Here is a 17,997-nt window from a genome sequence, read left to right as displayed (position 1 = left end):
ATTAAAACTAAAAATAATTTAGCAAAGCAATTGGATCCAAATAACATTTTTAAAACTCGGTAATTTTTTTAATACTAGCAATACCAAAAGAAATTGAGGTATGGCTTTCCTATATAGCCCATCTTCCTCCATGCAAGAGCCTGAGTACTTTTCCAGGAGGTAAGGACATTCATTCCTACTGAACACCTATACCAGATTGGTAGTGGGGAGTAATATGAATAGTGCTGGATTTCCCCCTCCAGAGAGACTCAGGATGGTAACAAGATGAGCACACAACAAACAGTTACAGCATCCAATAGGCAGGGTTTTTCACTGAAGACATGACCAGTAATGTGCAAATCACAGAGGAAGGATGGGCCCATGTTCTATTACAGAGTCAGGTTCCTTCCCAGCATCTGGGCACTCCTAAGATAAAACACTTTTAAGAAAGTCCTATCTGCAGATTTTATAAAGGAAAATGGAAATAAACACCACAAAGACAATCTTAAATCTTAAAACAAAATCTTAAACAAATCTTAAACAATCTTAAAACAAAAATCTAATTTAAAAGTTACAGATGGGAAATTTCTAATTGTGTCTTTGGTTCAGCAGTTTTTATAGACCTCTCCAATAAATATTCTTTTGACTTTTTTCTGAGATGCCTCCCCCCAAATGACATGTATTTTGTATTTTCTTGAGACTCAATTCTCTTTCCTTTCTTCTCCATTGTCTGACAGAAATCACAGCTCACAAAAACCTCTCCCCTCCAGGCTACCTATCTAATATTGCCCTTCTAACCTTCTCCTCCTATACCACATTATTAATCCTACTGCCCTAAGAGGAAAGGGTTGGACACCAGAGGCAACAGCTCCCCAGCACTGGGGCCTTCCTGCGAGACTGGGAGAAGGTGTTCAAGCTAATGTCTCATATATGACTGTAGGACTCTAAAAAGACTTACTGTTTCTTATCCTTATAGGGAATTAAGGATGACCCAGAAGATAATTACAATAGTTAAGTGTACTCCTCTCACCTTGAAATTAGATGGCAGTTGCAGGTAGAGAGAACTACCTGATAGGGATATCAGAGTCACTGTGAATTCCAATCACAGAAAACAGGGAAAAGTATGTTATCAGGGGAACATGAGTGCTGACTCCAACACCTGGACAACACGTATACACAAGCACACACAGAGGGATGCTCTAGCACAAATCAATAGCTCTTTGAGGCTGAGGTAATAGCAGGAAGACTTCCAGAGGTATACTCAGAAAATATGAATGAGGCTTTTGTATGTGGTATCCTATGATATTCATCTTTAAGTCTTTGGTCCAGTGGTGGAAGGGGAGTTCATGCTCAGTTAAAAAAGCCTGGAGAGATGAATTTTTAAAACTTATTTATTAAACAACTAGTATATGAGAATTGTCTATGTGCTAAAAGACAAAGATCCCATACCCGACCTCAAACAGCCTACATTAAATTGGTATGAAACTATACACATATGCATTGAGAATAGTTGTCAAGACAATTTAATAACAATTGCAAATTACAGCACAAAGTAAGTTGAAGCATGAGGTCAAATCAACAGAAGTTTAGGAGGAAGGAAAAGCATTTCAAGAAGAGTCTTTCTGAGATGAGCTGGATCTTAAAGGGTCTGAGAGGCCAACATTAACAAATAAGAAGAGCTTTTCTAGGTAGGGAATACTGGTGATGAGGATCTAGATCACAACAGAACTTTTGAAAAGGCCATGCCCAAGATAGGTAAGTATCAGAGCACTGCAGAGTAACTTTACGTAAATGTGAAATGAATTAGCTGCAATAGAAAAGAAGCATGTAATCACTGTCTTTGACAAGCACACAATCTGACTATGGGATTCAAAAACCAGAGCTATATTTTTGAAGAGAGAGAGAAGGAAGGAAACCTACAACTACCTGAAATCTGTCGTTCTTACTTCCCTGATAGTGGGGAATGATGGCACTGTGACTCTTCCAACTTTATGACCCAGCAGAATGTAGGGAATGGCTGTTCATCAGTGATACCAAGAGATCAGGGTGAGCATCTTTCTTACAAAAACAATGAATTTAACTCAAGTTTCTGGCTTTTAGAGAATGTCTTAACTAACTGAGCGAGCCAGAACTGAGTGCTTCTCTCCAGTGTGAGTTCGCTGGTGGTGATTGAAAGTGGAACGCTGACTAAAGGCTTTCCCACACTCAATACACTCGTAGGGCTTCTCTCCAGTGTGAACTCTCTGATGCACAGTGAGCTGTGAGCTGTCACTAAAAGCTTTCCCACAATCATTGCATTTATAGGGTTTCTCCCCAGTATGGGTTCTTTGATGAACCATAAGGCTAGAATTATGACTAAAGACCTTTCCACACTCATTACATTCATAAGGCTTCTCACCAGTGTGAATTCTCTGGTGTATAATGAGGTATGAGTTCTGATTGAAGGATTTTCCACACTCGTTGCATTTATAGGGCTTTTCACCTGTGTGAAGTCTCTGATGTCGAATAAGACATTTACTGAGACTGAATGCCTTACCACATTCATTACATTCAAAAGGTTTTTCTCCAGTATGAATTCGCTCATGATCAACAAGTTGAGAGATCTGACTAAAGGCTTTCCCACACTCACTGCATTTGTACGGTTTTTCCCCAGTGTGGAGACTCTGATGTCGAATAAGACATTTACTCCGACTGAAGGCCTTGCCACATTCATTACACTCATAAGGCTTTTCGCCAGTATGGATTCTCTGATGATCAGTAAGATTTCTATTAGAACAGAAAGCTTTCCCACATTCACTACACTTGTGAGGTTTCTTACCAGTGTGAAGTACCTGATGTCGAACAAGATTTTTACTCCGACTAAAGGCAGCCCCACACTCAGTGCATTCATAAGGTTTCTCTCCAGTATGGGTTCTTTGATGGTCAAAGAGCTTGGAACTCTCGTTGAAAGCTTTTCCACAATCATTGCATTTATATGGTTTCTCGCCATTATGGAGTCTCTGGTGTTGAATAAGATGGGAGCTGTGTCGGTAAGTCTTTCCACACTCACTGCACTCATAGGGTTTTTCCCCTGTATGGGTTCTGAGATGAACTATGAGCTGAGAGGTCTGCCTGAAAGTCTTCCCACACTCATTACACTCATAGGGTTTCTCTCCAGTATGGATTCTCTGGTGCCCAATGAGATGTGAACTCCAATTAAAAGCTTTACCACATTCATCACACTGGTAAAATTTCTGTCCCTTGAGAACTCTCTGATGATCTGTAGCACTAGAGGACAGATTTGGATCCTTATATTCATCACATCCATCTTTTGTGGATTTACCTTTATCCTTGTGTGTTAGTTTGAAGAAATCACTTTCCAGTCTGCTCCCTTCCTCATCTGAGGGTTGCCCTTCCAGCTTCTCTAAAGCACCTTCATAGGCAGTTCCTGCCTCTGGTTCCCCAGAAACCACCCCACAGAGGCCTCCTGATGCCCCATCAGATGACCCCAGTCCTTTAGAAACTTCCTGCTTTGCAGGCAAATCTGGACACTCCATCCTAGTCTCATTTGCTGCCAAAAGAGAGAAGAAAACAACTTTTATTCATTTTGCATCCTATTAAGGAAACAGAATCATCAGGAGTCTACGTACCTGAAAAAACCTTCACATTAGGGGACACATTAAGAGGCGACACAGTAAGAACAGGACAAAAGTGGGAACTAGCTCAAGTTTTTCTTCATGGACAGAAAGATGAACAGGGGAAGGACGATGAGGGGGGAAGAGAGTGGACAGAGCTCTGTCCTGATAGCTCTTAATTGCTCCAATTAATTACCCAATTCAAAAGAGCAATTAGGGGCACCTGAGTGGCTCAGTCGGTTAGGCATCTGACTCTTGGTATCGGTTCAGGTCGTGATCTTGCAGTCGTGGGGTCGAGCCATGTGTTGGGCTCCATGCCGAGCAGAGACTGCTTGGGATGCTCTCTCCCTCTCTCTCTGCCCCTCCCCAACTTGCGTTCTCTCTCCCTCTCAAAATAAATAAATAAACTTAAAAGGAAAAAAAAAAAAAGAGCAACTGGAGGGCAAGAGAACAGACTGTACAGACGGGTGATCTTACAGAAGTCACTTAGTAAAATGATGAACTCTAACATCCTTTCCAACCATGCCATTGTCTGCTTCCACGGTTCTCAGCAAAGATATTGAGGGGAGAGAGGAGTGGCAAATTCCTCAAGTCAAATATGAGAAACAGTGTAGGCAAGCACAATTAGGAAAAAAACGGACCAAAAAAAGTGATTCTCACGTGTGAGGACAATGACAAGATTCAGAGAAGCCATGGGTTCAGAAAAGCATGCAGGGGACAGCAGAGCTCTAAAAGTGGGGGTCCTCTAGTCCCTGGGGCACTGAACTGGTAGAAGGCAGTACTGCATTCCTACGAAAATTAAGAAAGGGATCGATAATTTGAAATATGACTCAAAATATGTCTTTGGTATCTTGGTCATCTGGAATCATAGGAAACTGAACAGTTCAATCTTTCCTTTGGAATCTAGAAAAGATGGGAAGAAGCAGGCAATCAGTCACGGCTAAACACAAAAATGTTGGTTCCTTTTAATCACATCTTAAGCAGGGCCACAACCCATCATGGCATTTTAGCACATGGAAAGTTATAGATATCGGGCTCCTTGGCTCCTAAGCCCACCCGCCCTCTTCAGATTTGGCTACTGTCCTAGCCTTGCCATCCAGAGAACCTGCCCCCAAAACATCCCCCTCCAGGAAGCTGTCCCGCCTCCGTCGTTCCTGAAGGGGAAGCTGAGGCAGCCATGCTTTGTGCCTCATGACAACTGGTCTCATTACATCTCAGACCACGACTGACCAGGGCACCAGGCCCAAGGGTAGCTTCTCTGTACCTTACACATCAGCCTCTGCTGTGGCCAGGAGCAAAGTCTGCCCAAATAGAGATGATACTTAATGGCTGAACCACCCTTGGAGTCCCTCTCTAAGTAAATCTGCAACTGGAAATGGGGCAAAATAAAGAAAATAAAAACAAGTAGGAGCTCTAAGCTGAAATGAGGCAAGGAGAGAAGCCAAGCCATTAGGAGCCACAGCATGCAAAAAGCATGAGGGAACAGAAAGTCTAATCAAGAAGATGCCACGAGAGGACAAAAGGTTCGGAGTGAAGAAAATAGGTAGCCGTGGAAGGAGCAAACAGGTAAGCAGGGAGCAACTACCACATTCCCTGGCATAAAAATTATTTGCTGTTGTTGCTGAGGACCCTGTGCTGCTCTGGGTCAGGGCCCAGTTTCCATGGGCCCCATTTCCCAAAGGATGGTCTAGCTGGCAGGTTTGATCAGAGTTTCCATTCCTTCAGCCTTACTGAAGTAACACAACTCAGGACTTACAATAACATGAGTGGTTCCCTACTCCTTACAACTACAAATTCTAACCAAACCACCTAGCTCAATTAAAAATGAAATAAAGACACCGCTTATAATTAGAAAGCTGAGTGATGGGTGCGTGACAGTTCATCACACCGTTCTCTGCACTTTGTCTTACGTTTGCAGCTTTTTGCAATAAAAACTTGAAAAAGAAGCACATAGCAAAGAAAACATATAGAATGCAGACTACGTTACTGGGGAACAGAATCATTACCCAATGAGGCCACTCTGCGATAATTTTCCGGCATGAGGCTCCGGTACACGGCTCTCTGACTGAGTGCCGGACCTTTCCACTTCCTCTCGGTATAGTCCACAGACAGGAACTCGTATGCTGCAGAACCCTGGAATGACAAGCTTCTATTGCTCAGGGATATTCCCGGCCTGAAGGGCAGAGACATCAGGGTACCCAGAGCCCAGGGTGGGGCCCTGGTGGGCAAAAGGGTGCTGGAGGGAGAGAAGCTGGGATGAAACAGAGTTCATGAACTCAGCAGGCAGGACCCAGTTCCAGAGGGTGCGATCAGGCTGGGAAACCACAGGAGCACTTTCAGAATGGGCCAGGGCCCGGAGATGAGTGCTAGCTGTTCCTGCACCACACACTTGGGAACTCAGGGAAGACAGACTCAAGCTCACCTGGGGCCTGACCATCCGAAGCACAGTTGCTGCTGCCTGGTCTCCTGACTTCCCGGCTTGGGAAACGGCAGGCACCTGGGAAGCACACTGACCTGACGGAGGAAAGAAAGCTATGAGGACAGCCCTGCCTTGGCTCCAGTAAGGTCTGTGTCCCAGTGAGTGGATTCAAGAGAACCCGGGCGGCTCCACACACTGCCTCTCATCCCTCTTCCAGGCAGGCATTTTTCTGAGGGTGCAGAGGGTCCTTGGTCAAACTGAGAGCTGGCCATTCCTCCCAGCCCTCACTCGCTTCAACCTCTCTGAAGGAAGCTATACTTCTGCCCGCTTTCTCTCCCCATGGCTTCCCTAGCATCAGCCCAGCCTGCTTTTCCTCTCACATCTCTGGCCCCTCGTTCTGGTTTCACTTCCTTCTCTTGCCTTCTCATTATGGACACTGGAGGCTCTCAGACCTCAGAGCATCTCTTTTTTGCTCACCGACTATCAATGCTCTAACGCTGCTTTCGCAGTTCCTAGCTCTTTCCTAGACTCCTATCAGAAGCTTCCAGTTACCTACAGGACGTTTCCTTTGGGTCCTCACCTCATATGCAAAATCAAAAATGGACATTCTGACCATTTTCCTTTCTACTTCCCAAGTTTGTCCATGATTCTAGACATTTCTTATTCTCTCTCTCTTTTCCTTAAACTCACATCTAATAAATATCCCCCTATTAATCTGCAGTGTCAATATGGTCTCTGATTGAGCCTCTTTTAGAAACTGAAAACTTGATAATAAAATTCATATGGAATACCAAGGAATTCTAGCATATCCCCCCCCCCAAAAAAATTGGGAAAAAATTAGTTGAAGGACTCATAATTCCAATGTCAAGACTTACATTACAAAGAAGCAGTCATCAGAATGCTGAAATGCTGGCATAGGGATAGACACATAGATGATTATAATAGAATAAGAGTCCAGAAATTAACCAATACATCGAATATTACTTATTTTTCAGAAAGGTCACTAGAGCACTGAAAGGGGAAAGAACAGACTTTTCAACAAATGATGCTGGAAAACTACATGTTCATATAAAAACAGGAAAATTTGACTCCTACTATGGAACACGTATGTAAATTATACGGAGAGCAGGCCTTGGTACCTCTTGTAAAGGGTCCCATAACTGAGTGCACCAAGTCACAAATGATGTTCATCGTCCCCTGAAACCACCCTCCATCTCCTGCGACCATTAAATACATTTAAAGAAATCACTCCCTTCACTCCGAAGCCATCTCCTACTTGGTTATAAACCAATACCTATTCGCTATCTCCCAGACTCCGCCAATGCTGTCAAGACAGAGAAAAAAGAGTGACTAACCAGACGGAAAGAGCTCATGCCAGAAAGCAGGCTGCCATCCAGCTAACACACACAAAAACACTACACTCCTGTTTCAGGGCATGAAGAGTCAGTCCAGTCAAGAACTACATTAGGGATCATGCATGCTGAGGAGTCAGCTAAAGTTCTGGCAGAGAAGTGAAGCTTTGATGTGGAAAAACAGTGGAGAAAAAGAAGAAGTACTGGAGAAACAAAAGCAAAGGAAAAGGAGGGAAATGATAAAGTAAGTGGCTGAAGGCCTGCAGACACACCTGAAGACCAGCAACAACAAAAGAAGGCTGAGCCGAGCAAGAGGGACAGGCTCCAGCCGTGCTGAGCCCCAGCAGCAGAAACAACTGCTCAGAAGGCAGCTGAAAGTCAGAGGAAGAGGGACAGAGACTTTCCCCAACAAACCTGCAGAATAGACTGGAGAAGAGCAAGAAACCCAACTAGGAAAGGACTAGAAAGCTGCTCACAGTGACCAGAAATCTGGCAGTGAGGCTAAAGAGAATGAACTTGAGCCCAGAGACAAATGTTCTGAAGGAAGGCACCCAGCAGGAAATAGAAATGGCAAGACCTACCTCAGGAAATGGAGATCCACAGCACAATTAGCACCAAAAATAAGCCTCCAAGCAGGCCTGTTCTAAAGCAGCTGCTACAGAAATGTCCAAAGAGGCCAGCGAAGTACCTGGACACAGGTGATGAGAAGACTAACTGACAGGAAAAAGAGGGCGAAAGCCTAGGAACCTGGCGAGGGGTTCCAGGCCTTCAATCGGGGAGAAAGGGTTGGCCTAGCCTCTGCAACCATGAACATGGAGAAAGCTAAAGACCTCGAGGGCCTGTCAGACTCTGGAAAGACCCAGGGCACAGTAAAGACATGGGGGCCAGTGAGCTGAAGCTGCCCAGTTAAATTCAGGTTTCCTAATGCCTCAGGGTTTCTCCATGTCCCAACCAGCTTTTGAGAACAGAAATAAAACTTCACCCATCCCAGGCCTAGGAGGCAACCTGAGCTGATCGGGCCTCTTCTCCCAGAGCTTCATACCTTAGGCCCAGTCTCAATCCTGCAATGAAAATGGCTTTGTAAAAACAGGGGAAATCCCAAACAATTATCTGGGCATTTTTCAGGGACAGTTTCCTTTTTTGTCATTTTGCTTCTTCAGCTCATACATGACGTACTTCGTTTTCTTTTAAAATCCTCATTTATGGGGCACGTGGGTGGCTCAGTCGGTTGGTTAAGTGCCGGACTTCGGCTCGGGTCATGATCTCACAGTTCATGCGTTTCAGCCCCGCGTCGGGCTCTGTGCTGACAGCTCAGAGCCTGGAGCCTGCTTCAGATTCTTTGTCTCCCTCTCTCTCCCTCTGCCCCTTCTCAGTTCACACTCTGTCTCTCTCTCTCTCAAAAATAAATAAATGTTAACAAAAATTTTTTTTAATCCTCATTCAGCAGTCTCTTATTCCCGTGTTTTTCCTACCAGTGTGAGGGTACATATGCTTTATTTTATACGCTGATAAGGAAACAAGAAAGACCGCTTCCAGTACATAACTAGAGTGTTACAGTATACTTGAACCCGTACATCAGTTAAGAAGTGAGCTCAAACCTAGCGCCCAAAACTTGGTTTCTCAGTATCATTCTCCAAGAAACCGTGAACATGGAGAAAGGAACTAGGGATCTTTGGAGAAGTGGTGGTCTCGGGGGCTGGGGAAGGGAAGATACAACAAACACAATTAATGTATGGGGCCAGAAAGTCAGGGAAAGACACCAAAAAGGATGTGGACACTTTAAGGGGAAGCAGGAGCCACTGCAAAGAGCCCCCAAGGGCCAAAGCTGGAATAATTTAAGCAACAAAATAAGTACCATCAGCACCGCATCATAGCCCAAAGGATATGTATCCAACATCACACAGATACAAATAATTGAAGAAATAAAACAAAGGGAAAGAAGGCACAACTCTTCCTCAGGAAATATTCCAATTATTATCTGGAGAAGGAATAACAGAAATCAAAGTCACCACTAGACCATTACAGTGATAAGATCCACCAAGAAGGCTAATTGGTGGGTGAACAGTAAAGAAAAGCAGGATATTGCCATGCAAGGTCTCAAAGTATCTTCCCCCAAATAATCACTAGTTACAAAGGGAAAGCCAGTATCTTTACAATGGTGACACATGGAAGACACCACTAGGTCAAAATCAGTATTGACAGTAATAACACATAGCAACATCATCCTCGATTGAAGCAGGAAAAAACATCTGACAAAACCAAAGTGAGAGTCATTCTAAAAATACCCATACAACATACTTGAAAAGTGTCAACGTCATGAAAAACAAGGAAAGATGGAGAGACTGTCACATATTGAAGGAAAACAAGAAGACAGGGCAACTACACGGAATGGTGGAATGAGGGATTCTAGATCGGATCCTGGAACAGAAAAAGGTCACTAGTGAGAAACTGCTGGACTCTGTAATTAAAGTCAGCAGTTTAATGAATAGCATTGTACGCTGTAAATTTCTGAAGTTTGAGGACTTATACTATGGTTACGCAAGATATTAACTCTAGGCAAACTGACCAAAGAATATAAGGGAACTCGGTACGGTTTCTGCAACCCTCTCTAAGTCCACAACTATTCAAAAGAAAAAGGGTGTTTTTTGTTGTTGTTGTTGTTTTTTAAATATATACTTATTTTTGAGAGGGGGGCAGAGAGAGAGAGGGAGACACAAAATCGGAAGCAGGCTCCAGGCTCTGAGATGTCAGCACAGAGCCTGACACGGGGCTCGAACTCACGGACCTTGTGATCGTGACCTGAGCCAAAGTTGGACGCTTAACCATTTAGGCCACCCAGGCACCTCAAGAAAACGGTCTCGGAATGGAAGAACTGTTATCACTTTTTTCTGATGTATTTCTATCTTAGATTAAAAAAAAAAAACAAAACAAAACTGTGGCAATCAAAGATATTAAATATTGTTATTCTTATCTCAATTTAGATTCATTCTTTTATTAACAGTACTTACTGGGCACCAGCTATGCCCCAGGCACCAAGGACTACATAACGAATAAGGATACCAAAAACAAAACACCACAAGAAACCAAAACAAATAAACAAAAAACACCACCGCCTTGCAGAGCTTACAGGAAGACAGAAAATGAAGAAAACACATGGCATGTTAGATAGGCATGTCTGGTCTGACACACTGTAATAAAACAAGGAAGGAGGGTAAGAGGTTTAAGATCAGGCAGAAGTTTAAGCTCAAAAATCCAATCTTGTACAGCATCTCATGATTCACCTGGGGAGTTCTTTCAGAGCGTTTCTGATACAAAAATCCTGAAGACTGACAAATAAGGTAAGTTACGGTTACTATACGTTATGTATTTCTACTCCCAAGCAACTCCGACATCACAGAATGCCCTTGCACTGATACTTCCTGGATACGAGGAGCCTCAGAAAACTTCAAGTGGCAGACTTAGTATTTGTGATGCTGTTGTCAGTTTCCTTTCTAAGTATATACTGAGGGTTTATCTTCAAAACATTCCCATCATTTCGACCTACAGTAAGGACTACATTTTGAACCAAAATTTGTCCGCCTTTCTTCAGCATCAACACGACAGGTAAGAACACCCCCATTCATCAGACCCTCAACACACACACACACACATACACACACGTGTAAGCAGATGCAAGTTCTCCAAAATCCCTTCATCAAATTATGACTAAAACCACTCACTGACATTTCCTTGCAAATAATGTACTAATAGTACTGCGTTTTCACTTCTGCACTACATACAGCTCGAAACAGGGTGGTGTTCTTTCCTGGCCACCACTTGTAACTTAGAAGGGGACCGACCATTCTCTGACTTCTTAGGCCTATGCAAGTCAGAGACAGTACGGTGGTTTTAAGAGCTGTACCTTATCTTTAAAAAACCCTTTTTGTTAAAAATAAAATCTTTAAAAATGTATATTGAAAAAATTAAAACTCCCTTTTATATGCTACACTTTCATTTTGAAAAGAGGCAGCCACCCTAATACACAAGATTCTGCTATTTTCCTGCACAAGCGTCACTTTGTGAGCATTACAGCTTTGTGTAGTGTGTACTAACTACGGAAAATAAACTGCAACGAAAACGTTTCCTTTTAATTATCCTCACAGAAATATGTCTCGGTGGCGTCCTAACTAACGCTAGCACCAATTTTGACCGCTATGTGAACAAATGCATTCCGCCTGTTGAAGGTATCATCATTTTCAAAACGCAAGGGTATGAATGTACTTAATGCCGCTCAATTTGCCACACTTGAAAATGGTTAAAGTGGTCGATTTTATTGTACCCTATGGTAAGTATTATGTACATTTTAGCACAATACTTTTGCATCCCAATAATACTAAGTTTTTAAAGGCCACAGTACGATCCCATTTCGAAAGGCACACGCACCCGTGTATGAATGTGCATAATTGTGAGCAAATTTTAAAATGTCAGGAAGCATCCAGACGAAACTATTTGCGGACTGCGGTTATTCTCACTTTTCTGGCTCCCACCCGCGTCATCTAATTGTCCCTAATGAGTACGCTTTGTTTGCATAATTGGGAGAAAGGATAAAGCACAGAAGCCATTACTCCCAACTCTCTGCCCGGGGCTGCAAAGCGCTTCCAGCTACACTCCTCACCGCAGCGGGGACCGGATCCCCGCCCGGCCAGACCGCCCGCCCCGGGCGCCGCCTCCAGGCCGGGCCTCAGCCAGCACCCCCGACCCCTGACTCTCACCCCGGGAGGGGCCGAGCGTCCCCGCCGCCCTCCCGACCCGTGCACCCCCACTGTCGGTCGTCCCCCCCCCCGCCCCCCCCGCGCCCCGCCCGGTGGCTCACCTCCCCAGGTCCCCGACACCGAGTCCTCCAGCCACACCACCCGCCCAGAACCCGTGGCCCAGAGACCAGCTCTCCGGTGGCCCAGGTCGCGCAGGCGCGCCGCCGCCCTGCGTCTCGGGGCCGCTCTAGGAAGCTGGGAGGGCCAACGTCTCGCCTTCTCCCTGGCGCCAGCGCGGTGCTCAGCTGCCTGTGAGCCGCCTGACCTGTCTTCAGCAGCCCTGTCTTCCCCTGTGAGCGCCTGCCCTCCACTCTCTTTATCAGATATGCCATTGGCAAATGTCTTCTCCCATTTCTGCAGTCTGCCTTTTAGTTTTGCTGATTGTTTGCTTCATTGTGCAGAAGCTTTTTATCTTGATGAGGTGCCAATAGTTCATGTTTGCTTTTGTTTCCCTTGCCTCTGGAGATGTGTCAAGTAAGAAGTTTCTATGGTTGGGGTCAAAGAGGTTGCTGTTTGTGTGTTTGGTCTTTTCACTGCAGCCCTCTATCCTATCTCTTTAGTTCCATCTGCATTTATAGGAAGAATATGGGTGGCATGACTCTGAGCTTGGATCCCAGAGGCAGGTGGAAGGAGGTTGTGGACATGGTTGTAAGGAGGGTTATAAAGACTGAAGTGCAAGTTTCCAAAGAAAACTAAAGACCTTGTCTGAGAGAGGGCATTACCAGTCAAATAGGGATGATCCGAAATATGAAGGTTAAGCGTATTCTCAAAGATCAACAACAGCAAGCAAAGATGAGGTCAAATCTTACACCAGAAAGTCAGAACTGACCGGTTCCTGGACTATAACCTGAAGAGACTTTGTGGCATTATAGCTTGAGAAGCAGACACAAAACAGTATAAAGTTTAATCTGTACATATGGTTATGAAGCTGGGCATCTGGTTCCTGGACCTGCTTTGAAAGCATAAGCAGAACTATAGTTATATCATTGCATTATTAATTTAGCTCCATGTTTTGTTTGGTTCTCCACCTAATTACCTCTTAACCTCCTGCACAGTTATTAACTTTGCCCTTTTCACTTCTACTCCTTGTTTACCTACTGATTTATTCTGACATACCTGACATACCAGGTCACATATGTCACCTCATTGTTCAGAAGAACACATACCTCCAGATTATTTCAAGGCATCCCCGCTCAAGGCTTCAAGGAACCCCTCACCCTCCTCTCATGTATTCACCTCCTTCCCCAAACATATGTAAGCTATCCCTAGGCTCAACAGGGTGAGGCAGCTTTGGGAATGATCTTCTGCCTTCTCATTGGGTTGCCCTTCTGATAATAGTTTTCCTTGCTTCAAAACTGATGTCTCAAACATTGTCTTACTAGGTATTGATTGGGTGCACAGCAAAATTTGAGTTCAGTAACAGTTATAGCAATTATGGTTTTTACCATTTTTATCTTACCTTTTTCTTAAGAATCCATATACCAATTGGTAAATAGCTACCCTGACCCTCCCTCACCCAACTGCGGTCCTCCTGAATCATTTACATGATCCAACAACTAAAGGGCTAATGCCATCAAGGGTCCTTCAGACTTACTTTCATCCACTCAGGCTGGTACAAATTGTTAATATTCTAAATATCACCCCTGTTGTGACCGGCGCAACAAACACCGAGATCAGTGTCCTGAGGGTAGGGGAATGTAAGAAAAAAAAAGAGAAGAGAAGCCAGTTTGGGAACAGGAGGGTCCCCTGGGCTGATGGCCCAAGTGACAGCTTTATTGTTGCTGTACACAATCTTTTATATCAAGACTCTTATGGATCAGGTCATTCTAAGAATAAACAGGTTTCACATGATCGCTGCCAGCCAAAACATTTAGTTCTGTGTACCTTGTGAACTTTCTAAATGGGTCACAACAAGACCTTGTTGATAGATTGCTAGCAAAACACAGTTCCCATGTTTGTTTCCATTTGACCCGGGGTAGAAAAAGGGGGGTAACATTACTGCCAACACCCACAGACCACAGGCTTCAGGAATTAGATTTCTCAGCCTTGACAAGGCTTTCGTATGCCTTTGTAAGTGGGGGAATGGGAGGGGGAACCACCGGGTTGGCTAAGTCAACAGGGAGCCATTGCTCGACCCGGTCTCAGCCTAGCACCAGGTCCAGCCTCTCACACACCCCTGAGGGGAATAGAGACCTAAGTAGCCCTTTCAGTTCTGTCTGTGGACTGAGAGTCATTGAAGGGGCCAAAAATCCCTCCATCCCTGCAACTGGTAGAATGAGACCAGGTAGAAGAGACCTCCTTCAGCTCCTCTCCCCATCCCCTAATTAATCCTTTCATCTAGATCATATGTATGATTCAGTGTTGGCATGATTATCGAGCAATGAAAGATGAGGTGGATTCACAAGGTGTGGCCAGCTGGTTTCAGAGTGCCATGGTGTTAAGGACCTCTTCCATTCTTAACAATGTTCTCTGCACGGGTGGGAGATGTAGCAGTGCATGCTAGGATAGCTGGATGTGTTTCATGCTCATGGCCTCCTACATGACCCGGTTCTGGTTATCTTACTTTCTGGGCCAGCAGAAGGTATAGATTCTCTCGTGTGGCCTGGCTGCCAGGGTGTTTGCAGGGCTAAGAGTATATAGAGCAGGATTATGTAGTAGCCATAATCGTTCTGTTGAGCATGTTGGAATATAAGAAGTTGGATGCAAACTTGCACGAGGCAAGATGAGAAGACCAGAGGACTTATTAGGAAGATGTTCTCAAATATACAGTTGATACTTCATACACAAGAGTGTACAATGTGGTCATTGATCAGTGGAAAGTGGGCAGAGAATGGGTAAATACATAGTCAAAAGGCCTCAACTCTTTTTTTCCCAAATTGGGAGATAGACTGCAGACAGTAGTCAGAAATCAACTGGCTGGGGAGGTAAGTCATAGAGGCAGAACATCTCCATGATGAACAGGTGGGCCATAACTGATGGGGACAGGGGACTCATATGAAGAGTGTCAGTGCTACCTGCTGTCACCATATGAGGGACATAGGTCAGTGATGAGGTCTGGGATAACCCATCTGAGGTTGGTTTGGGTTCTGGAAGAAGTGTTATAATCCCTAAGGGCTTTCAGACTTAGCCGTGGCCAAGATGTACATTTCATGAGTGGAAGAACATGGGTGTGGGGTGCCTGGGTGGTGCAGTTGGTTAAGCACCCAACTCTGGATCTCAGCTCAGGTCATGATGTCATAGTTTGTGAGTTCAAGCCCTGCGTTGAGCTCTGAGCTGATGGCACAGAGCTTGCTTAGGATTCTGTCTCCCTCTCTCTCTGCCCCTCCCCTGCTTGTGGGTTCTCTCTCTCTTTCTTTCTCTCTCTCAAAATAAATAAATAAATAAACAAAACAAATATATGGGTGTAATTCCTGACATGAGGAGTAGTGGGTGCTAAAGGCTGACATCAAGATCTTCAAAAGAGACAAGGGTGGAATGGTGGTATGGATGCAGCAATGGGGCTGCTGCTGTCTTTACAGCCCACGGAGGAACAACACAGTGTTGTGTTTCTCAAGTATGTCCACAACTTTTTGCTACTCCTCCCTTCAAGAGGTAGAACTTAATTCCCCTCCCCTGGAGTGTGGGCTGGATTTAGTGACTGTAGTTTTCCTGCCCTACTGGGCCAGTGATGATGGGAAGAGATATCAGCTGAGGGAGCAGCATGCAAAGGCCCTAAGGTGGCCATGAGTTTGGTATGTCTGCACACTGAAAGATGGTAAACATGGTAGGAAACTGCCAGAGAAAAACAAATCTAGACTTCGTAAGGAGAGACTCTTAGTCAAAAGAACTCAGAAGGGGGACTATTGCAACAGGGAGAATGTGACCATAAGGCCCACAAATGTCTCAAAATCAAACAGAAAACAGGCAAGTATCTTCTTGTGGTCAGCCAATTCCCAGGAGAAGCTGAAAAGGGGACATGTTCCACATTTTTGTGCTTGCTCTACTTTGGGGGCAAGCAGAGTTCAGGGAAGGTGTATAGGGAAGAGAGAAGCCGGACTAAAATTTGGCTAACAAGCATTTTGTTCCAGTTGATCACTAGGACAAGCAGTACAGCTAATGGGGTACAGAATGGACATTTAGACAGGCTGTGTCTGGTTTTGTTGTAGATGAAAAAGGAGGGCACCTGCAAATCTTATCTAAACCATATGGGGAAGTGTGGTTCTTTGCAGTAAGCTGTTTTCTTGAACACAAAAGAGTAAGGGGATTTCTTAACCATCACTGTTTACTAGGATCACAGGTCTCAAGCAAAATTCAACATAGCCACAAAAGAAAATAACCATGGCTTCACAGAAGCTATTACAAATCCAGGAGCTGTTCATGAATGACACCTTTACAGATTACCTTTCTTGGGCAGGAGAACAGAAGAGTTAGAAAAACACAATTTAGTTATAGAAAGGCCTTGCATTTTCATACCAATAGCTACTTTTTTTTCATATTTGTTAAAGATATGTTTAAAGGAAGATTAAAATGGTACAAATTTAACTTGTACTTTGAAATTACACTTGATCAGTCTCTGCTTAACTCAGTACTGGTTTTCTTTTCTTGCTTTCTGAAAAACCTCGGGCTTACTACATTGGGGTCACTTGCCCACAGCTTCCAGTAGCTGCCTATTTCTGCCTGTTTCAGCTGCAGAGTCCTGTCCTCTTACTATCCATTTGCAGGTTATTGCAGATGCAGGCAATTATGTTGCATTTCCTGTTCTCAAAGAAATGTTGGACAGAAAAACTTCCCAAGGAGGCAAAATAGGTAAAGTTAATCAAATAGAGGTTGAAGGCTTTAATTAGCTGATGGGCATCTGGGAGCAACTCAAAAGTAGGTAACTCCCTAAGCCAAAGAAATATTGGAGTTTTTATAGACAAGGAGAAGAAGCGGTACATGTGTGTTCCTGGCTACAGTTTTCTCTGCAACTGCTATAAAACTTGTGGATGGAATAGTAGCATGTATTTGGCTTTTCATGTTCTTTCTCAGGATCTTTGGTGCAATCTCATTTTGGCAACTGTCAGAACAGTTATTTTGGAGAGCTTTCTTTGTAAGTCTTGTAGCTTATCTGTTAATGTTTTTAGGTTCAGTGGAGGAGAGGATGGAAAAGAAAAATGAGAGAAAAAAAGAGAGAGAGAAAAAAGAAAGCAGGCAAAGATCTGAAGCAAGGAAAACTGAGTCTGTTCTTGTTCTTCTACAAAACAGAGATATTCTCAAGAGGCATGTTGGGCCATTTGGCCTCTGTCACTGCTGAATGCCAGCCACCTGCAGTGCCCAGCTCCAGGCTCTACTCTGTTCCAATGTGGGGACATACAAGTGGGGGGTGGGGGTGGGGGGCCACGCGGGGAACCATCCCCTAGTGGCATTATATTGGTGGCATGGACACCCACACCATTAGGGCTCCAGGTATAAATGTAAAATAGGGTTCAGAAATAGGGGAATGGGGCACAAACACACAGGGGAATGGAGCTTACACAAATATCCTGTGGAGCTTACACAAATATTCCTATCATTCCCCACAGAGCAGGGCTTAAGCAGAGAAATACCATGATTTCACCTGTCATGGGAAAGGTTCCCAGAGAGGTACCCTGCCACCACAATGTGCTATGTATGAATAGAGACCAGGGAGATGACTATGTGAATGGGAGCATCCTAGGAGAGTATGGCTTTTGTTAGAAACAGAGCCTTACATCCCAAGGCTAGTGTCAGCCTGTTCTTTGCTAAGTTGATTCAGACCTGCTGAACCATTTCTCTATGAGGGGAGGAAATAAGCCCCCTGAGCCAAGTGGATTTCTCTCTCCATATGGATTTGTGGAAGAATTACC

At 44.3% G+C, this 17,997-nt stretch overlaps 1 protein-coding gene across 2 annotated transcripts; it reads right to left on the bottom strand.

Moving 5' to 3' along the window:
* Positions 1–1,352: 1,352 nt before the first annotated feature.
* LOC125175259 (zinc finger protein with KRAB and SCAN domains 7-like) lies at positions 1,353–12,310 on the bottom strand. Of its 2 annotated transcripts, XM_047875654.1 has the most exons (4): positions 12,217–12,310; positions 6,016–6,107; positions 5,600–5,726; positions 1,353–3,529 (listed from the first exon to the last, which is right to left on the bottom strand). In XM_047875654.1, exons 2-4 carry the CDS (start codon positions 6,028–6,030, stop codon positions 2,088–2,090), a joined length of 1,584 nt encoding a protein of 527 aa, XP_047731610.1. In that variant the 5' UTR covers positions 6,031–6,107; positions 12,217–12,310; the 3' UTR covers positions 1,353–2,087. The 2 variants fall into 2 exon arrangements, with proteins under 2 accessions (XP_047731610.1, XP_047731611.1); XM_047875655.1 differs by lacking the exons at positions 6,016–6,107; positions 12,217–12,310 and having other exon boundaries at positions 1,353–4,496.
* Between the last annotated feature and the right edge of the window lie 5,687 nt (positions 12,311–17,997).

This window comes from Prionailurus viverrinus, chromosome C2 (genome assembly GCF_022837055.1).
Source record: "Prionailurus viverrinus isolate Anna chromosome C2, UM_Priviv_1.0, whole genome shotgun sequence".
Taxonomy (NCBI): Eukaryota; Metazoa; Chordata; class Mammalia; order Carnivora; family Felidae; genus Prionailurus; species Prionailurus viverrinus.
Note: the sequence above shows the minus strand (reverse complement) of the source record. Positions and strands in the feature narration are given on the sequence as shown.

Coding starts and splice junctions, on each gene's coding strand:
- LOC125175259 (XM_047875654.1), bottom strand. Junction 3,530..5,599: donor TCGCAGAGTGGCCTCATTGG/GTAATGATTCTG, acceptor CTCTTTTGGCAG/CAAATGAGACTAGGATGGAG.